We start from the raw sequence: 22732 nt of genomic DNA, 5'->3' as shown, positions 1-22732 counted from the left end.
AAACCCTGTCTCTACTAAAAGTATAAAAATTAGGCGTACTAGTGGGTGCTTGTCATTCCAGCTACTTGGGAGGCTCAGGCAGGAGACTCACTTGAACCCGGGAGGCAGAGGTTACAGTGAGCCAAGACTGTGCCATTACACTTCAGCCTGAGCAACAAAAGCGAAACTCCGTCTAAACAACAACAAAAAAATCTATGTGGACATGACAGTATAGCATAATGGTAGAAATAACGGGTTTGAGAACTATGTAGACTTGGTTTTGTATATCTACCTCTTGCCAGGTAAGTGACCTTGGGCAAGTTATTGAACTAACTTCTCTGACTTTCAGTATCCTCATCTGTAAATGAGAAATGTTTGTTATGAGTTTTTTGTTGTTGTTGACAGAATCTTGCTCTGTTGCCCAGGCTGGAGTATAGTGGCATAATCTCGGCCCACTGCAACCTCCACCTCCCGGGTTCAAGCGTTTCTCGTGCCCCTGCCTCCTGAGTAGCTGGGACTACTGGCACATGTCACCATGCTCAGCTAATTTTTTGTATTTTTAGTAGAGACAGTGTTTCATCATGTTGCCAGGCTGGTCTTGAACTCCTGAGCTCAGACAGTCCGCCCGCCTCGGCCTCCCAAAGTGCTGGGATTAATTACAGGTATGAGCCACCATGCCTGATCTGTTAGGAGTTTCAAATGAAATTAAATGAGATAATTTATGTTCATCACTTATCAAGTCTTTTGTACTTAATAAGCCCTCAGTAGTGGGTAGCTTTTATCATCATTAGCTTTTAGAATCTAATTACACTGACATGCAAAAAATAAATTATAAAAAGTTGAGTAAATATGGGATTAGCCACAGTTTGTGGCTATATGTATTTTTTAACTCTGTTCTTTTATTCCTTGAAACCTGTAGCTGGTCATCAATGCTGCTTTGGGATTTGATACATTTGTTGTCATGAGACATGGCCTGAAGAAACCAAAGCAGCAAGGAGCTGGGGACTTGTGTCCAAACCACCCTGTGGCATCTGCTGACCTCCTGGGCTCATCACTTTTTGCGAACATCCCTGGTTACAAGCTTGGCTGTTACTTCTGCAATGATGTGGTGGCCCCAGGAGATGTAAGTGGATTTCTCTATCATTCCAAATATTTCCTATGACCAACTTGTGCTCTGAGGCAGACAGACACAGCCCTTTCACTTATGACTATTTAAAAATTATCTTTTAACAAAGAGAAGAATTCTCCAGTTTGGGGAGGATAGCATTCTCTCACTGTGAACCTTGATTGGCGTCATCAACTGCACAGCTGTTCCTTGTTCACCAATACAAATGCAGCTACAAACCATATTTTTGGAAAGCTTCTTGAGGAAACCACAGCCGACTAGTCCCTGATAGCACTTAGTATTGTCTCCTGTGTTTCTCTTAGTCAAGACAGTATTACAAATGAGTCTAAAGACCAGATTCCATCAATGGCTTGACACTGCCTCCTAGGTAATTCCAAAAAGTCTCTTAGGTTCCCTCTGCCTCTGCAAAATAGGAATGGTGTGTAGGCTTGTCAGATTTAGTAAGTAAAAGTATAGGATTCCCAGCTAATTTTGAATTTCAGTTAGTAATGAATGATTTTTTAATATATGTCCCATGTAATATTCAAGACCCATTAATACTAAAAATTTATTTATCTGAAATTCAAATTTAGCTGAGTGTCTTGTATTTTCCCTGGCAATGCTAATAAAGGAAGGAAGAATACTTTCCGTCAACTCACAGCGCAAAGTGGGTCAAGTGCATCAACACTTTGAACAGCAAGACCACACCGTACAAATTAAGAGTCTATGGCTTTCAGGACTTCATACAAGTCAGTCTGTAGGGCTATTCCTTTATCAGAACCTACAATAATTCCAGGGAAGCAATGCAGAGATGTTTTCTGTAAACTCCCCTCTATTTTTCCTTTGTTTTAAAACATTTTCCTTAATAACTCATATCTCTTTTGGATAACTGGCTGTTATGTCCTCCCAATATAAAGATGACCATTTTCTTATATGAAGAAGGATGGCTTGATGATCTCTATCATGGTGTTATAATATACAGCTGGTCTTGTTATTTAGTTAGTGCCAACAAATATAATTAGTGGTCCCTTGTAGTAAAGTCCCATCTGCTTATAAGGTAAAATTTTCATAGAGTCAAAAATATCCCTAACAACCCCTTAATTTACCCAGATTTGGATGGTTAGAATCTGTTTGGTTGAACCAGCAAAGGCTTGTGTTTAGAGCCATGTTGTAGAAAAAAAATACTTGTAGTAAACCCTAGAATCACACAGAGAGAGGTGATGCCCAGGTTGTGAGACACACATAGGAACTGAGGGCTGCAGGGAGAGTAAATTGTTGCTCCCATCTCACGGCCACTCTGAGGTGTTAGCTCATTAAAATGGCAGGGCAGAATCACTTGTACTGTTCAAATCATTGTTCCTTCTGTGTCTCTGTCACTTAACAACCAAGCACAGTAGAATTGAATTGAGTCACTTAAAGGGGCACATGATGCAGTTCCATTATGTGAGGCAGCTAAGCTCTGATTTTTGGTTGATATCCCCCAATCTAATTTGTTTAAGCTGCTAATCCTTTTTAGCATATTACCTCATTTAGTTTCCTAAATTGTATATTTTGTTTATCTTGATAATCTCAAGAAATGATATGACTTGAGGCTGGATGTTCTTTACCAACAATGAGTATCTGGTTATATTTTAAAGCTTTGTCACAGAGGTGTTTCATACTTGAGACAGCTAGAGTTGAATGGAGTAGAATGTTCGGCACACATCAGTGATTGTTTCTTTGCAGTCAACCAGAGACCGGACCTTGGACCAGCAGTGCACTGTGAGTCGTCCAGGACTGGCCATGATTGCAGGAGCCCTGGCTGTGGAATTGATGGTATCTGTTTTGCAGCATCCAGAAGGGTGAGTTTGCTAGTAGAAGATGAGTATTTAAACAAAGCTTTTGTAGACAGTCATTCATCAGTGTCTACCTCGGCCTTTTCTCAGTCTGACTTTTCAGAGAATTACTACTTTATCTACCCTCAAAAAAACAAGATTAGAAAAAGTAGGTCTGGTTCTTTGGGCTGAGATAACTTGACATGTTTCCTTTGGGGCCACATTTCCGCACCCTTCTGGACAAACTCATTACGGTTTATTTTATTTTTCTAACACTTATATAGTGCTTATTTTGTGCTAGGCATTGTTCTAAGCACTTTAGAAATATTGCCTCCTTTAATCTTTATTTTTTTATTTTATTTTTTTTATTTTTTGAGACAGAGTTTCACTCATTTTGCCCAGGCTGGAGTGCAGTGGCATGATTTTGGCTCACAGCAACCTCTGTGTTCCAGGTTCAAGCAATTTTCCTTCCTCAGCCTCCCAGGTAGCTGGGATTACAGGCATGTACCACCATGCCTGGCTAATTTTTGTATTGTTAATAGAGAAGATGTTTCGCCATGTTGGTCAGGCTGGTCTTGAACCTCTGACTTCAGTAATCAGAGGTGATCCACCCACCTTGGCCTCCCAGAGTGCTGGGATTGCAGGCGTGAGCCATCACACCAGGCCTCCTTTAATCTTCATAGCAAACCTATTAGGAAAGAACTATTATTATTAATCCCAGTTTTGATGGGGAAATCGAGCCATAGTGAGGATAAGTTAAGTGGCCAAATTTACATAGTACTAAATGGAAAAGCCAGGGTTTAACTTAACCAGTGTGGCACCAAACTATGTTTAACCATTTTGTTATGCTGTTTGCAATACAGGCAGCAGAAAATCGAATTTTCGAAAGGCTTATTTTTCCAGTTCTCAGAAAGTCAGTATGCAAATTAACATGAATACTCTGTTTCTTGTGTGACTATGACTAAGAGTTTTCCTCAGCAGTTGAAAATTGTGGTCCCATATATAACTAGTATGGGTTCTCTGAGGTAAACGAAAAGCAGGGTTTTTTTGCTTTCCTCTTTGTCATCTACCTTAGCTATCTCGGTCATTTAAGTTTATTGCTACCCACTGACAGGAAATATTTGGAATAAAATCTTTGAGAGCTGATTTTATGCTTCCTTGACACTGACCCTCTGTCTGCTACATTTGCCCTGGTCATAGTTTAAACACCAGTCCCTGTGTCGCATCTCTTCGGTGACACAAGTTTCACTCCATGGTTCAGAGTAGTGCATTGGTTCTGCCCAATTCATTCACTTTTATTTCCTCTTCCTCCACTTCATTAGCATTCATGTCAGCTCTAACAGTTAAGATTAGAAGATTTTCCACTTCAAATTTGTGGTACAGAAACGTGTTGTGGTGTTTGACAAGACTATCTCACAGTAAGTGAATTAATGTTTATTGGCCTGTCATATGCCAAACATTGCACTTGGCAATTGATGTAGTAGACTCCTCTTTTTTTTTTTTTTTTTTTTTTTTTTGAGACAGAATCTCACTCTGTCACCCAGGCTGGAGTGCAGTGTCACAATCTCGTCTCACTGCAACCTCTGCGTCCGGGGTTCAGGCAGTTCTTCCTCAGCATCCTGAGTAGCTGAGATTACAGGCATCTGCCACCACACCCACCTAATTTTTGTATTTTAATAGAGAGAGAGTTTCACTATGTTGGCCAGGCTGGTCTCAAACTCCTGACCTCATGATCTACCCGCCTCGGCCTCCCACAGTGTGAGTCACCACATCTGGCCAATTCCTCATTTATTAATCACAACTCCCTCATTCCTACTTTATAGACGATGGACCTGAAGCACAGACAAGTTAAGCTACTTGCTTGGTCACAAACTCGGGTCTTTCTGACTCCAAACCATGCATTTTAAAATTACTCTTCTTGACTCTCGTCCCAGGGAAATTAGTTTTTTGCTAACTTCCACTGCCCAGCAAGGGGTATTTTAGTTATGCTTATGAATCTTATGAGGACTTCTGCTACATCATCCTCCTGTGTGTTAAACTTGGATTAAATAAGCAGCTCTGATTGTTTCCTGTCCTCAGGGGCTATGCCATTGCCAGCAGCAGTGAGGATCGTATGAATGAGCCTCCGACCTCTCTTGGGCTGGTGCCTCACCAGGTTAGTGGTTTGGAAATGAACTCACAATTCTTTTGATGCAGGGGGAAAGCTTGTGGGGTCTCTTTGCCATTCCATCTGTCCAGCCCACTTCATGTCCACCCCACTTACCCTGCAGCTGGGATTTCAGTGGGAGAGCTGACCACCTGGAAGTTATTCCATTCTGCAAGATAATGATGGGAAGAAATCACAAACAAGCAGCATTGCCCAGAGTCCTTTATGCATTTAGGAAACTGACTGGAGGCCTCATAATGCAATAGGAACAGAAAAAACAGGCTTTGGAATTAGCCATACAATGGTTTAAATCCCAGCCCTCCCGTTATTAAGATGGCCTTCCTTGGTCAAGTCACTAACCTCTGAGTCTTGGTTTTCTTATCTATCAAGTGGAGAAAGTAATACTGACCTCACCTGGTAGCTGTACAGGTTATGGAAGGTTGCCCGAAAGGGCTCCGCAGCAGTGTATACTGCAGGCCCTCAGCAAACGATGCCTGCTGTTTCTTTGCTGTTGTTCATTATCGTTATTGACTCCGCACCCAAACAGAAAGCCTTTATAGGCAGACATGGGAAAACCATGAGAAGCATGCTGGGTCACTAAAAAAAGCGGATGTCTTTTCAGAAAAAGAATCTAAAGCATCATGAGGAAGTGCCATCCCTCAGGGAGTAAAAAGAAAAAGGCAGTGGGATGAACATTTAGAATTCATGTTGTCTCTTCAGTCATTTTCATTACAATATTTCTGGGAGATTGAAGAGGTTTTTCAGTCTTACCTTTTGGAAATCATTGTTTTAGATTCCATGTTGTATTCTGACCTGTAATGTGACGGCTGTCCCCATCAGTGAAATGGTGATGGTGCCAGCCAGTCCTAACTGGAGATTTGCAAGGACAGACTCAAGATGAGTGTAGGGAGCAGAGTGACTCAACTGACACTTGTCTCTCTCTTCTCCCTTGCCACCCACCTTCTGCCGGGTAGGACGGCACTGTTCATACTCAGTTCAGGATGAGAATCAGAAGAGGGGAAATGACTACTTCATAGTCAGAGACTTAGTGGATGAGCTACAATCCGTACCTAAACTTGGCATTCTGGCCAGTGTTCTTTCAAAGGTTTTGAGTCGAAAGATCCGTGGCGTGCATGTTGGGAGACTTTGCTTTCTGTTGATACCCCAGCTCCCTTGCACAAAGCTACCCACAATAGAACTTGTGGAGTTCATTTAGCCTCCCTGAGCCTCAGTTTCCATATCAGGTAAGGCAGGTGCTTTACTTTATGTCGAGGATTACATCTGATATGGCCTTGAAAACCACAAAACACTGTGAAAATGTGACCTCCCGACACATACATACAAGGTGGCATTTTTTTTTTTTTTGACATGCGTTAATATTCTCGATAGAGACATTTCACATAGGACCCAAAAGACACGGTAATAACCATCTATCATAAAGAAGCTCACCTCTAGAGCCGACCTCTGCTATTTATGCTCTTGTATCTCATTTGAATCTTTCCTGAGTCTCCCTGCTTCTTCTGACCTTGAGATGTGCCCTCATCTCCTTTACAGACTTTATACTGAGAAGGGCCTTAATTAAATTTTCAGTCATGTCCCTGCACTGGTTTCCTTCTTTAAGTCCTTTATGTTAAATTACTGCAGTTGTAGTTTTCTCAGTGCTGAGGCCAGAGGGCAAAACAGTCTCTTTATAGAAGGCGCCCAGTGTCAAAATGCATGTGCCCATGTTTTTAAAGTACTATGGCAACTAATCCCTCTCGGTGTTATTTATCCCCATTGAGCCTCACAATTGTTTGTCATTCACCAGCTCTTCTAGTTCTTTCTCCTCGTTTTCAAATGTCTGAAGGATTATTTTGGTTGTTGGCCATCTCTTCATTTGGGCTTTTCAAAGATCGAAGAATAACGCAGCCATATATGGGAAAAGCTCTGTGTGTGTGTGTGTGTGTGTGTGTGTGTGTGTGAGAGAGAGAGAGAGAGAGAAGAGAGAGAGAGAGAGAGAGAGATTACTTGCTTACATTATTTCAAGTTTCAAGCCTTTATTTTTAGCTACTTTCTAAAAAAGAAAGTGGAGAATGAACTTTAAAAATTAATCAGGGTTGTGTGGTCCCCATTTATAGGCTTTAAACAACTTTTTTTCCCCCTAAGTAGAGTGTTTTGATTAGGAGAACATCGTTTCCACAAAAACACTGGGCTGTGTTGCAATGCCCTGTTGCAAACTCAGCACTTCCCTCCTCCTCTTCCTGGCTCTTAGAGACAAATGATTTCCTGTTGGAGAGGAACTTGGTAAACTCCTTTGTGTACTTTATATGCAAAGAATCACCAGTGAAGTTTACTGGGCGCATTTTTTCACTTCCCCAGAGGAGAAGTTTTATTAATTGGCCCCTGTGGAAGAGATGTAGTAGAAAAGTGATAGTCCTTGGAATGAGAATCACAAGGCCCCCCACCAGCAACTCATTGTGTAATTTGGAGAAAGTTCCTTAACTTTTCCTGTGCTCTCTGTGTCTCTGCTCTCCTCTGTCAGACCTGGGAGGCCTGAGGATTACTTGTTTTCTCTCCGGGTCCACAGGCAGAATTGGGCCCATCCAAAGATTGGCCAACTGCCAAAAAAAAAGGCCTGATTAGGGCCTGAAATTCAATGAAATTCTACCTGAAGACATCTCTTACTGAATTTGAAAACCGTAAAAAACCATTCCAGGTGAGAAAAGAGGCTTATGGGTTTGTTTTGTGGTTTTGTTTTTTTTGTCTCTGGCCCAATATATGGGGCATTCGATTCTGCAAGCAGGCAGCAGTAAGTATAAGCTAATTTCTGTCTATAAATAGAATTTTTCAAAAAATCAGTTTGTTGATGTGTGGAATACATATAGATGATCACACGCATCATTAAGTGGTAATGTGATGAATGATCACAAAATGTAAACAATCTTATACCCAGCACACAGATCAGAACAAAATACTATCAGGCATCTTAAGTGCCCCCTTCATGTCTCTTCCGATTATTAGTGCCTCCTTCCTACATAGAGGTAAGCACCTCTTGATTCTCAACACCATGGGAGATGTTTGATTTTGAACTTCTGTAAATGAAATTATGTAATGTATACTCTATGAAGTCTATTGTCTTTTGTAGATGGAACTTTTTCATTATAAATCTTTGCATAGTAGTGTTGTTCTTTCTGCTTCCCATCAACAGAGTTCTCTTATTTAAAAAAAAAAAAAAAGAAAAAATAATGAAAGACTGATTTTTCCTGGTTCCTGGGCTGGTGGCTGAGCTCTGCAAGGCCAGATCCTTTTTCTGGTTCTTTGGTGGGAGGCATAGTTCAGGAGTTATAGAATATACAGGCCACTCTTGATGTCTCCAGGAAGTTGGTTTGCTGCCTGGCAAGAGATCCTGGATGTGACAGAAATTAACAGCCTATTGGCCTACTAATCCTTCGGCTTTACATCCTCATAGAATCATAACAAGGTGACAGGGCTGAGCACAGTAGCTCACACCTGTAATCTGAGCACTTTGGGAGGCTGAGGTGGGAGAATTGCTTGAGCTCAGGGGTTCAAGACCAGCCTGAATAACACAGGGAGACCCTGTCTCTACAAAAAAATTAGCCTGGTGTGGTGGCACACATCTGTGGGAGTTTGGGGCTGTAGTGAGCCAGGATCACACTACTATTTTCCAGCCTGGGTAACAGAGGGAGTCCCTGTCTCAAAAAAAAAAAGGAATTAAGGTGATGCTACAACAATTGTCCAAACACCAAGGTCATTGACGGAGCACTCCTGCTTTATCCCACTTATGGACCAAGCAGTTCATAACTTTTTGTCTTTAGGTGAATGAAGTCTTGGTTCTAAAGTACTGATTGAAAAAAAAAAAAAAGACTGAATGTGTATGCCATTCTTCTGAGTTTGGACTTGCCAACCCCAGGGTTTTCTCAGCCTCATGATTTTTTTATTTTAGATTCAGAAAAGTAATACAAAGCCAAAACTAGGGCAGGATCCTGGGAGGGACCTGGCCTGGGAAATCTCTAATTTAGTTGCTGGGATCTCTAGCCATATCTCAGGCTATTTGGCCTTTTTACACAGTCTGTGCCCCCCAAGTACTCAGGCCTTTAGGTTTGAAAAGATCTATTTACTGTGTTCAGAAATACTTATCTCAGTGTGCTTCTAGGGATATGGACAGATGGGCTGCTGAGGAGGGAAATCTTAGCAGATAAGCAATAAGACCATGTTTCCTGAGATGTAGCCCAGGAAAGGAGCCTCCTTTCCCCTATGGTTCAATACCCTTCTGGTTCATGATGATGGATATAGCAGAAAAAATGGGCAGGCCTCATGTTTCACTGTATCAGGTGTTATAGTTTGTGACCTATTCATCTTATCTCCCTCCCTCCATCCAGCCATCCTCTCTACAGGTAATCTATGCCAAGTGCCAAGCACTATGAAGTTCAGAAAAGTTAAGTAACTGGCACGAGATCACCCAGTGTTGAGTTCCATTTGTGCTTGGGGTAATCTAAGGTGATAGATGTATCCCAAGCCATTTGGATGTAGTAGAGTCTGGGTCCAGTTGGGAGGCCTCTGAATACAAGGAAATATCTGGGTATATAGGTCTAACAATGTCTGGGCTTCCTCTGTGAGGTCCTAAAAGAAGAGTCAAGATTTCCCTTTCCCTGGAGGATAAATTACAATGTCAGAAGCGTCTCAGATTGCATCTCTTTTCCCAAGAGGAGTTGGACCTAACTTTATAGGTTGAAGGATGTCACTTTGCCCCATGAGTTTTGCCTGCTGGCTGAAGCTGTCCTGTTTAAGAGGTGCCTGTTTAGGAAGGCAGCCTGAGGCTTTGTGATCATACAGATCTGATTAGAAACCCAGCTTTGTATCTTAATTTCACATTCAGTATCTCATTTTACAACACCATTTGAGGCAGCTCGTAGCATTGGGCAGGTTACTTATCTTCTCTGAACCTCATGATTTATATCTGTAAAATGGGGATAATGTAATAAGCTCATGGAATTTCATGGGCGATTAAGTCACATATACTAAGCATTAGCACAGGTCTGGGCACATAAGAGACACTTGTAAATACTGGTTTCATCTTTCTCTTTCACTTTTAATTAAAATGGAAGCTTATCTATACTCCTTAAAAGGAAATTATAAAGACTCTCATAAAGCTCTGAAAGCAGCGAGTGGAGAGGGAGTGGTTACGAAGATTTTCTCCATTCTGTAGTCTTTTTCTAAGGATAGCACTGGCTCATGTCCAGCTTAGTTCTTCTGCCCATTTAGTGACACTAGTTTAATAGTGAGAGATAGATGGGCCAGTGGTGGGAGCTGAAGCTCTTAGCTGAAACAAAGACCATTGTGGTGTGGTTAGGGTTTTGCAATTGCTAAACTCTCCCATTTGGCATTGAACTTGATTAAAACTCTTTTCAACATCCAAGATCGATCTGCAGTTTGGAGCTAGTTTTTATTTATGCAAACTCCAAGCTTTAGAAATATTGCCAGGCCTGCTGGAAGCTAGTGTGAAGTTAAAGCAGCAGGTTCCAGTTGTGGCTGTAACTGTGCCTTCTCAGAATGGCTGTTTGTTTCTGGGCATTGGATCTTAGCCTCCCATCGAGGCTTGGCTCTGAAGCTGATTTTACTCAGCTTAGGTGTAAACACCACCAGGGATCGGTGGTTCAGAAAGAGACCCCATTTCTATTCCTAATCTATTTATTTTGCAGCCAACTGGGCATAATTGACTGAAGATAATCCACCTGATAGGTGTTAAGCCATCTAGACATTGAGTTTTGGTTAATTGAATCCACCTGATAGGTATTAAGCCATCTAGACATTGAGTTTTGGTTTGGGAGTATGTTTTTTAATATTAAATTCCTGTAGCTTTTTTTCTTCCTTTCTACCTCTTTTCTTTTCAGCTTTATTCTTCAGGCTTTAGAGCCAAAAAGAACAAAATTCAGATTCCTGGCTTTGTCACTTGGTAGCTGTGGACACGTGGGCAAGCCACGTCACTTCCCTGAGCCTTCTATGTCCTTGTTTGGAGAATGGAGGAAGGCCACAGGTTGGTAGTGAGGCAAAAATGAGATGCAATCTATGAAAACACCCAGGATCCCTAAACACAGGCATGGAATTCGGTAAATTTTAGTGTTTCCTCTATTCATATCATTTTCCACATTATTCCAGACATGCCTTTCTGTCTGGCTTCTAAGGTTAGGAGGGAGCAGTTGTTTATTTGAAAGGGAATGGGGAGAGGAGTAAGTGCTTTAGCGGTGGTGGGGCAGCGGGGAGAACATAGAAGAGGCAGAAACAATGGCTGGGAAAGGTGCTCAGGTAGTTTGAGGAAGGGAGAAGCCAATTTACCTGTGAGACAGCAAGTAGAAGGGGCATAGCGGAGAAGGCAGAAATGCAGAGGCCGCTGGACGTGTTTGAACCTTCAAACCAGGGGCACTGGGAGGCCATTGAACGCTGAGGTGTGATATTATTAGATTTGGCTGCTGCATGGAGACTGGAGGTGATACCAGTGGCTCTGGGAATAGAATTTGAGTCCTTTGATCTAAATCAGAAGACAGCCTAATCCAGGGATTCCCATACCTGGTCTTCCATCAGAATCACCTGAGGAGCCATTTCAAAATACGCATTTCCCAGCCTGTCCTAGAGCCACTGAGCGAAAACCTCCAGGGACTAGGCATTTGAGAACCACTGCTTCAGTCCGTGAAGAAAAGGCTTCTTGATGGCATCACCTGGGACAAAGTACTTAAGTCCTCAAGGTAGCACAGATCAAATCTTGCTCTTTGAATTTTGTGCTTCCACCAACACTAGCTGTGTTTCTAAAAGGACCCTTGACACCTTGTCCCTAGTGCACACCACCAGCTTCAACAGGTGTTCCTGCCTGAGCGCCTTTGGAAGCTAATTAGACACGCAGAGGTGTGCCTAATAAATTCCTGCCGGACCACACGCCGTGCAGCTGGGAACAGCCCGAGACCGAGGCCAAACGACCATATAAAGGCCCTATTCTGATGCTTTTTGCATCCTGTCGGCCATGTTTTCATTCCCCACGGTCAGGACAGTGTGTCCCGTCTCCTAAGGCCAAGCTTAGCTACAGCCTGGTGCCTCATATCTGACAACAGGGACTTCCACTCAAAGCACTTGGCTCTTTTTGGTTTGGGGGTAATGAGTGGGACTGGAGGCAAGTAACCACAGGTAACTGGGCTTCTAGGCTCTGTAATTTCTGGGTGGGTTTTTTAATATTCCGGGGGCGGCAAACAAACAAATGTTGTAGAGCTAATTTAGGCATACAATTTTTGTTCTAGAAGTTTCTACAGAACACGAATGTTGGTGATTATTTTGCAGGGAGAGGGATTGGAGGTAATAGGGACTTAGGGTCTTCATTTTGTACCTCTCTGCACTGTTTTGAAAAATTAAGATTATAAACCATCTTTTAAAATCACCCTTTTCAAGATAAACTTAAATATAGTAAAATAAACCCATTTTAATATGATTTGACAAGTGTATACACTCACATAACTACCGCCTCCACAAATGAGATACAGAATTTTTCTGTCACCCCAAAAATTTCCCTTGTGCCTTCTCCCAGTTCATATCCCCACCCTCAGCCCCAGGCAACCAGCAATCCAATTTCTGTATATTTTTCTGTACTAAGGGAAAAAAGTGGAATGGAAACGTTAAAAATATGCAGAGGGAGGCAAGGTTTGGCCACTCTGAGGAATCCCTCTCACTAGCTGCAAAGTTGGTAGGTTAGGGGCATGTATGTGTAAGGGGCAGTGCAAAATTAGTAAGGGGCGGGTATGTGTGTGTGAAAGTGGCAATGTTTTCAAGAGGGGAGAAAGAGAAAACTATTCAGGGGAGGCTGTTTAAAAGAAAGTTAAATATTTAGATAGTTTTTTTAAAAAGAAAAATGGAAGTAATTATGTCATGGGAGTATGGATTGTTGGCTCATTTGTTTTCTGTCATGTGCTTATCGTTTTTATTACAGGAAGAGTTAACTTTAAAAAAAAATGTTTAATGCTTACCTGACTATAGGAGAAACTGACAATAAATGTGAGTAGAACAAAAGTTGAGAGTAAGCTGTGTGAGACTTACTCTTAAGTTATTACTAACTCCAAAAGATAGAGAATTTTCTTTGAGCAAGAGGCCTTAGTTCCCTGTGTGTATGGAAAAATACCTTTATCACTTTATAAAGCCTTTTAATTTAATTTAAATGTTAATTTAACCTGGGCAAAATTAAGTGATATGGTGGTGCTACTTTTAGAAAATGCAGGAAGAATTGGAGACTTGCGAAGTCAGCAAGCATTCGTTTTCTGACAGCTAACAGGTGATGCTGAGTGGTCCAGAGCAAACCACAGGAAGGTGTAACTAAGGTTCGTAACAAAGCATCCTGTTTCCCTTGCTTGCCTGATGGGAACCACCTGGGGGTCTTATTAAACCTGCAATTTCTCAGGCCTTTCCCCAGACCTTTTGAATCAAGTTCCAGGGGCTTCTGATGAGGCAAGTTTAGAAAAGCATTGAGTAAAGGCTTTTTTTGCTTTATAGACTTTGCATACTTCTAAGTAGGAAGGTCGTAGTGAACTTTTCTCCACCCAAGCAAAGAACAAATCTTTAACTTTTTTGGTTGAGAGTTGGGGCCTGGCCTCTCTCAATACATATGTATATATTTATTAGGACTTTTGCATAAGGTGCTTGGATTTTAGATTGCTCTGGGATTTCTAGGCATATGTAAGTATGATGGTAATTTTAAGTATCAACCTCTGTTCTTTAACTTTCATGCAGTTTTTATAAGATTGAGGGAATGCAATGCAGAGCGTATTGTGGAAGTCAGTTCATTTGTAATACTGGGGATTTAAAGCACTGATGAGGGGGAAGGGCTTCAAATTGCCTGGAAATATGAATGGTGGCAAGTTAGAGTTTTTCTTGTGGTGTGGGACCTGTTTGTATAGTCCAGACTTGAATAATTTTGTAGGCTTTGGGTTGTTTGTTTGCTTGTTTGTTCATTTCATAATTATCTTACGAAGAAATCACTGTGCTATGAGTAAATACAAGTAGTTCATCCTGTGTCTTGTCCTCTAAAAGCGAGAAAGATAAAAACATTTTTAAAAGTAATTGTAGTACTCAAACTGATCCTAAAATTCTTGTGGAAATGCAAGGGACCCAGAATAGCCAAAACAATCCTGGAAATGGAGAACAAAGTTGGAGGACTCATACTTTTCCAGTTTTAAACTTACTGTAATCAAGACAGTTAAGTGCTCGCATAGGGATAGATATGTAGATAAATGGAAAGAATTGAGAGTCCAAAAATAAACCCTTATCATTTATGGCAAACCAATACAGTTCAATTGGGAAAGAATACTGTTTTCAACATAGTATGGAGACAACAGGATTGCACATGCAAAGGAATAAATTTAGACTCTTACCTCACACCACATTCAAAAATTAATTCAGAATAGGTCATAGATCTAAATGTAAGAGCTAAAAATAAAAATTCCTAGAAGAAAACAGCATAAATTTCTATGAGCTTGGGTTAGACAATGGTTTCTTATACAAGATGCCAAAAGACCAAGCAATGTAAGAGAAAAAATGGTAACTAGGACTTCACTAAAATAAACTGTTGTGCTTGAAGATAGCAAAAAGGCTGGGCATGGTGGCTCATGACTGAAATCCTAATGCTTTGGGAGGCCAAGGTGGGAGGATCACTTGAACCCAGGAGTGCAAGACCAGAATGGGCAACATAACGAGACCTCATCTCTCTGGGGAAAAAAAAAAAAAAAGAATTAGCAGAGTGTGGTGGTGCATGCCTGTAGTCTCAACTACTGGAGAGGCTGAGGTGGGAGTATTGCTTGAGCCTGGGAGTTCAAAGTTTAAACTTGACAAATGATTTGAATAGGCGTTTCTCCGAAAGAGATACACAAATGGTCAAGAGGCAAATGGAAAGATGGTTGACATTACCAGTCATTAGAGAAATGCAAGTCAAACCATAGATAGATACCATTTCATACTCACTAGGATGGCTATAATCTATAAGAGACAATAACGAGTAATGACAAGGAAGTGAAGAAATCGGAGCCCTCGCACTTGGCTAGTGAGTTTCCACTCCCCACCCCTTCCCATCCCCCGAGAGGCTGGAGGGCAGTGACACAATCTCAGCTCGTGCAACCTCCGCCTCCTGGGTTCAGGCAATTGTCCTTCAGTCTCCCGAGTAGCTGGGATTACAGGCATGTGCCACCACACCTGGCTAATCTTTGTATTTTTACTGGAGGTGACGTTTCACCATGTTTGCCAGGCTGGTCTCGAACTTCTGATCTTGTGATCTGCCCATCTCAGTCTCCCAAAGGGGTGGGATTACAGGCATGAGCCACTGCACCCAGCCAAGATTTTAGTAATGGTGTGATCACTTTGGAAAACAAATTGGCAGTTCCTCAAAATGTTAAACAGTTAATCATATGACCCAATAATTCTCCTAGGTATGTTCCCAAGAGAAATGCCCATTTGCTGATGAATGGCTAAATAAATGTGCTATAGCTACACAGTTGAACGTTATTTGGCAGTAAAAAGGAATGAAATACTGACATATGATACAATATGGATGAAAATATTATACTAAGTGAAACCAGTCATGTGTGATGTCATTTATAGGAAATAGAATAAATATTAGGCCATGCACGGTGGCTCATGTCTGTACTCCCAGCACTTTGGGAGGCTGAGGTGGGCGGATCACCTGAGGTCAGGAGTTCAAGACCAGCCTGGACAATATGACAAAACCCTGTCTCTACTAAAAGTAGAGAAGAGGCAGGAGAATCGCGTGAACCTGGGAGGTGGAGGTTACAGTGAACCAAGACCATGGCACTGCACCCCAGCCTGGGTGACAGGGTGAGATGACGCCTCAAAAAAAAAAAAATTGCTCTAGGCATTTCCTTCCAGCTTGTAGGGGTTTGAGGGAGTGGTTATGGTGTTAATAGGATGGCTAAAAGGTGGGTAGGTTGGATCTTGTGTTTATTCAAGTGAGGCTGTTCAAGTTGTGAGGAAACTTAGTGTTGAAGACAAACGCTGTGACATTATGAAAGGGAGGGAAGCAGAGATAGAAGCTCAGTTCTGGGCCAGGTTTGCATCAGGAGGTCCATTTTTCAATCTTAGCTCCATTACTTAATGTTTACCTGAGCCAAGCTGCCACTCTTTCTGAGACTGAGGTTTTTCAACATAAAATGGGGAGTTGGAAAGGTCAAATAAATTAACTCATGAGAAGATCTGTGTTGTCTGGTTTATTATAAATGTTAAGTCCTATGGAGACTTTAGACATTTCATCATTCATATTTTTATGATATAGAACAGCTTAAAACTTCTCTTTGGTGTAAGTATAGTCTATAGAGCCATAATGTTCTGAATAAATTACTGCAGTCATAGTTTGTGAAACCTGATTATACCTGATACTCCGGAAATGTAACTCAAGTTGTAGTCCAGAAATTCATGCTCAAGGTGGTGCTGTTTCCCCATAAATTTAATGATGTTTTACATTTTATCTCTAGTCCAAATCAAGCGAATAACTGGATATATATATTTAGGGCCATTACTGCCTTCCACGGTCCCCAGGTCATCTTCCCTTGTGAGACCGCACCCAAAATCATTTTCGTAGAAATGTATATTTATCCCATATTCACTAGAACACATATGGGAGCTAAGAGTTGAGTATACCAGTGGACCTGTTACATTTCGGATGACATTTGTTAAAACAATACTTTAGATATTACAGCTTGCTTTTTGTATTTTAGAGTCAGTTAGTTTTTAGGCCAGAAATACTGAAAAGCTTGTAAGCCCTGGCTCCTAATGGAATTAAGGACCTAATATAACTCTTCTGCAAACGGATTATATTACAAGGGAAAATACTTATTTCGAACTTACTTTTACTAATAATCTCTATCTGGACTGCCATATTAATCATTTCCTACTTGTCGGAAACCAGACATGCATTTTACACATGGGTCATTGTGTGTTGATGTGAATTGTTTTGTTTTGTTTTTAGATCCGGGGATTTCTTTCACGGTTTGATAATGTCCTTCCCGTCAGCCTGGCATTTGACAAATGTACAGCTTGTTCTTCCAAAGTAAGTCATTTTGTATTGGAGGGACTTGTTTTTAAAAGTGAGCAAATCGGCATTTGACCACAGCCTCACCAGTTACAGCCACTGAAACCAACTAAGGGCTTTTTGTGGGGGAAGGGTGGGGTCTAAACACTCAGAAAGGACTTTGTTTTCATGGATCTGTATTCATTCTCACAGTGGTTTAAAACCAGCCTGAGAAAATGTATAGGGAGACCGAGTTGAATATTTTTAACTCTGTATCAGTACTTGTGTCATGCTAATTTTGTCTTGAATTTGAACTTTACTGTTCTTTGTTGCTCCCCAGAGGGTTCCCTCCTAGCAGGGACCCTCACAGAGCAATTTTTTAAAGCGTACCCTAAGGGTGAGGCAGCCTTGGCTATGAGTCTTCCACAGATCCACATAATTACAAAGAAAAAGTAAACGGAGATTAGGGGCCTGGATGGGGAGCCACTAAAGGGGCCCCTTTAGCTTTGATCTGTCCAGAAGCTCTAAAAATAGACCTGGTATGTTAGCCATCGTAATGGGAAACGGCTGATATATCTCAAAACTGTAGTGATGGCATCCTATGTTTTAATAGGTTTTCAGATGCCATCTGAGTGAATTTTACATGTACACTGTATGTGATAGCTGATTTCTTTTCAAGTGTCCCTTTCAGCCTTCTAATGCCCAGTGACTTGACCTGGGCTCTTAAGGCTCATGATTGCTGATAAGTAAAGATTTTCCTGTTGAAGTGCTATGCAAAATAATGTTGGTAGTCACCAATCCCCAACTGTGGCTTCTCAGATATAATTTGGGACTGTTTTTCTGTGTATCCTTCATCTGTCTGCCACTGTGGAAGACACAGAATTCTAGGGACATTTTTCTCTATTCTGAGTTGACAAGCTTTCTTTGAAAACTGTACTTGGGTTATATTTTGTGGGAAGCATGATTCTGACCAGTTTCTTTGGAAAATTGAATGTAAAATTGACAAGCAATGTTGATAAATTTGGTTACATTTAGATGCTCAAAAATTTAGACTAATTATTTTCTTTTTGCCTCCAAAGTAAACTATGCCCATTTTATGGTTATGCATCCCAAGTGCCTATGTTGAGATTTCAAGCTTACCCTTCATAGTTACCCATGAGCTCATTCTTTCTGTAGTTTTCTTTAAGGTGTATGTGCTCAAGCCAGGGCCTCAAGGATGTCTGTGTGCATCTCCATCTTCAGAAATTCGAGTTTTAGGATTATATACTGTATCTTCAGTGGAGCAGTTTCCTCCCCCACTTCGAATGGTTCAGCTAACTGGTCTCAAAATAACTTGACAGTATTAATTTTCATACTGAAATTATTTGGGACAGGTGCCAGAAGGTTTTCTATGGCTTTATGTTGGTCTGCTAGTCAATGAAATAAAGATAATTAGGTTCTCTAAGTGAAATGCAAACACTCATTCTTTCTTGTTCTATTTCTAATTAAATTAGCCTTTGAGATACTGTTTATAAAAGAATCACAAGCATACCAACTAACTGGGTGTTTCTTATATACTTTAAAAGAGAGTAGCTTGGCATTTCTCTTTCACACTTATCGTAAGCTTTAAATTAAATATAGGTATCACTTTTTTGTTACGAAAATTATTTCCTCTTGGTGGTCATTCTGAGAGTCCTGCTTTACATAAACATGCTGGACGATTTAATACAAACTGACTTGGATTTTAACAGCTGTGCTATTCCCATAGCGATCACTTTTCATGTGGTCTGGGTATTAAATTTCTTTTGTGCTGGAAAGGTTGCTTCATTGGTGCACGTATTTCCTTACAGTAGAAATGCAGCATTTACTGACTTGGCTACCTTCTTTATTCGCTTAGGAGATTGTCGTTCTCTATTTTCTGCAAACCCAACGTTAATAACTTTGAAATGACAAATCCAATTACATTTTCATCTTTGTGTATGTGAATTTTTTTCTTAATGTATACTTAGCATAATACATTTTATACTGAGTCATGTCATAGTTATTGTTTTAAAAGATTCTTTGGGGCTAAAAATGACTTTTAAAAATTTCTCCGTTGACATTCATGAAGTTTTTCCTTTGGTAGTTTTCAGTATGTTTTCCCCCAACCCTCCAGAGACAGATTGGGGATGTAGAATAAACTCTGCCGAGTCATAAAGCACTTGTTCCTTACCTTACTCATTAAAAACAAAACAAAGCAATATGTACATTGCTCTTACATCTCGCTCTCTGTTTATATATGTGTGTGTGTGGACTTTATGTAGCCTGAGGTGGGTCAGAACACAGTGCTTTTCTTCTAAGGCAGGAAAGTCGGAACATTTACCCACAAATCATTTCTTACCCTGTATGATCTTAGGTTGGCAGATGATGTGGTGAATTGTTCCATCTTAGAGGAAAAACATGGAAGAATTGTGAGGAGAGGTGGGTGGTGAGGAGTTAATTTCATTCCAGTTTCTACTGATTGTCTTGTAGAACTTTCTAAGCAGATGGCATTTGTCAGTGAAATTTCAAAAGACCTTGTTTGAAGTTTATATGAGTTACTTTTTACTTCTGCAAGGACTTCCAAGCTAACTAGAGTATTATGGCATTACTACCAGAGGGAAAAGTGTAATTTAAAAATCAATATTCCTGAATTTTAATATCAATATTCCTGAAAGAATTTCTCATAGTACATTAAGTTACTTTGTTATTGTTAGCCTTTCACATAAATATTTTTTGGCAGCAGAGTATTTTTGGGTGACTTTCTATTTAATATAATTTTAAGCGGAGCTCCTGTATGCATTTTAACCACATTCACCCATTGTTAATGTTTTGCTCCACGTATGTATGTTCTCCTCCTCCAATCCCTCCTCCTTCCCTTCCCGCTCCCCACCCCCCGATTTTTTTCTTGAAATTTTGAGAGTATGTTGGAGACATTGTGATCCTTTACAACTCTTGTATGCTTCAATGTAATCCCAAAGAACAAAGACATTCTCTTACCTAAACACAATACCCTTATCAAATTCAGGCAGTGTAATGTTTGCACAATGCTATTTTCTAATCCCCAGGCTGCATATTCAGTGTTGTTATTTGTGCCAGTAAATGTTCATTATAGGTTTTTCCTTCCAGACCATGGTCCAACTGAGGATCAAACATTGCATTTAGTTGTCAAGTCTCTCTGGCTTCCTTCAATCTGGAAAAGTTACTTCATCTTTCTTTGACTTTCATAACTTCAATGTTTTGATATTTTGCCAGTTATTTTTGTAGAATTTTCTGCAATGTGGATTTGTCTGACATTTCCTTATGATTTGATTGAGGTTATGAATTCTTGGTGGGAATACCAAAGAAGTGATGCTGTCTCCTCATGTCAGTAGTTATGTAATATATTATATCCCTTTTGGTGATGGTACTTTCCCCTTTCCATATTTGTAATTGTTTTTTCCAACAGTGAGAAACCTGTGATCTCAGCTCACTGCAACCTCTGCCTCCCAGGTTCAAGCGATTTTCCTGCCCCAGCCTCCCAAGGAGCTGGGATTACAGGCACCCACCACCACAGCTGGCTAATTTTTTAGGCTTTTACTCCGTTAACCAGGCTGGACTTGAACTGCTGACCTCGTGATCCACCCATCTCAGCTTCCCCAAGTGCTGGGATTACAGGAGTGAGCCACCACACTCAGCCCTGTCCTAGATATATCTACTCACTTACTGAAGTCTAAAATACACAGAAAGTAGTTTAAAAGTTGCTAGCCCATGCTACTACGGAAAATAAACATAGAACCTACTGTGCCTGTTTGTGCACAGTTCTTCTTTACTAGGTAAAATTTACATATGGTGAAATGCATGAATATTAAAACAACTCTTTAAGTTTTAACAAATGTATAACACCCATGTAATTCACACTTTTCCCATCAAGATTTTAGAGTTTTACCATCACTGCAGAAAGTTCCCAGGTACCCTTTCCCAGGCAGTTCTTGGGGAGGGGGAAGTATGTTGAGTGTTATGACTATTCCTTAGCTATAAGAAGTAAAGCTAGGCACCTTCAGGTGCTGTTTGGAATAATAGCCTTGTTTCTAGGACCCAGAAGTTGACCAAAACCTTTTTTCAGACCTGCAGAGTCAGGAGCAGGTCTGTGCCAGAGGAGACTGTATGCAGAGTATTCTTGCTGTTGTTTCACAATTCTGTTACTCGCAACCTTTGTGATAGTGCAGGAACAGCCTGTTATGAAGAATCAGCCTCCAAACTTAGTTTGCATACCACCTGGGACCTGTGCAGATGTAGCAAGATGTGCCCAGAAACCTGACCTTGAGATTTTAATGAGTGATTAGCAACCCTAATATACTCATTGTGGTGTTGACTGTGCAATAGGCTCTTCTGTCGATGGGTTATGATTAAACTCCTCAGAGTGACTTGCTATTAGTTTTTTGTGTGTATCTGGGCATATGTCCTGAGGAATGATAGGGTGAGGGTTGGGTAGGAATAATAAATGCCAGCTGGTGACATCAGTTGGTGAATCATACTTTCTTTTGGCCTTTGTCACAGCCAGTCTACCGATTTATTTTTTGATATTATATAATCCTACCTTTCTTCTATCATACTTTCTTTTTAAGAATAATGAAAACCCAGGCATGGTGGCTCATGCCTGCAATCCCAGCACTTTGGGGAGTTGAGGTAGGCAGATTGCCTGAGGCTAAGAGTTCGAGACCAGCCTGGGCAACATGGCGAAATCCTGCCTCTACAAATAATACAAAAATTGGCTAGGCATGGTGGCACGTGGCTGTAGTCCCAGCTACTTGGGGGGCTGAGGTGAGAGGATCCATTGAACCCAGGAGGTTGAGACTGCAGTGAGCCATGATCATGCCACAGCACTCTAGCCTGGGTGACAGAGCAAGACCTGTCATGCCCGTGCCCCCAACTCTCCACCAAAAAAGAGAAGCATGAAATAACAAAAGTAATCTTAGCTACTGAAACTTTAAAAGAAACCTCTGTCCCAAAGCAGCTTGTCACCTAAGGGTTTTGTAAATGTACCACCTAGAAATGGGCAAATCACAGATTTGGAAGAAAGGGTTAAACTTTTACCATGTGTCTATTGGCAGACGTTCATTTAATTCAGGTGTCCCCAAACTATGGCCTGTGAAAATGCGGCCCCCTGAGGCCATTTATCCAGCACCCCCCCCCCCGCCCCCCGCACTTCAGGAAGGGGCACCTCTTTCATTGGTGGTCAGTGAGAGGAGCACAGTATGTGGCGGCCCTCCAACGGTCTGAGGGACAGTGGGCCCCCTGTGTAAAAAGTTTGGGGATGCCCGATTTAATTTAACTGACATTTGAGTCCCTGCTGTGTGCCAGAGATACAATGATGATTAAAATAGCCACTATCCTCAAGGAGCACTGTCTAGAGGGTGAGACAGCCTTATAAGCCAATAATCAGTTCCATTTTGAAATGCCGTACAGCAAGGTCTGTGCTCTTGTTACAGCATCCCAATACCAATTAATTTTGTAAATGGAGATGACCAGGGGAAGGCCTTGCAGGGGATGGCTTCTGAAAGGTCAAGTAGCAGTTTCTAGAAACACCTGGGAGAGAGAACAGGAGGAATTCCAGGCAGTAGGGGATTGCATGTGTAACAGCCAGAGACAAAACATGGCACAGTGAT

At 41.1% G+C, this 22732-nt stretch overlaps 1 protein-coding gene across 8 annotated transcripts in view; it reads left to right on the top strand.

The window, feature by feature from the left end:
* The window catches only part of ATG7 (autophagy related 7), a 259019-nt gene that overhangs the window by 78377 nt on the left and 157910 nt on the right, over positions 1 to 22732 (top strand). For all 8 annotated transcript variants that reach the window (XM_010337760.3, XM_010337761.3, XM_003927053.4 and 5 more), the window contains 4 exons: positions 899 to 1102; positions 2810 to 2925; positions 4978 to 5053; positions 17046 to 17126. In XM_010337760.3, the coding sequence (XP_010336062.1) occupies positions 899 to 1102; positions 2810 to 2925; positions 4978 to 5053; positions 17046 to 17126 (477 nt within the window). The remainder of the gene's footprint in view (positions 1 to 898; positions 1103 to 2809; positions 2926 to 4977; positions 5054 to 17045; positions 17127 to 22732) is intronic.

This window comes from Saimiri boliviensis, chromosome 8, assembly GCF_048565385.1.
Source record: "Saimiri boliviensis isolate mSaiBol1 chromosome 8, mSaiBol1.pri, whole genome shotgun sequence".
Taxonomy (NCBI): Eukaryota; Metazoa; Chordata; class Mammalia; order Primates; family Cebidae; genus Saimiri; species Saimiri boliviensis.
Note: the sequence above shows the minus strand (reverse complement) of the source record. Positions and strands in the feature narration are given on the sequence as shown.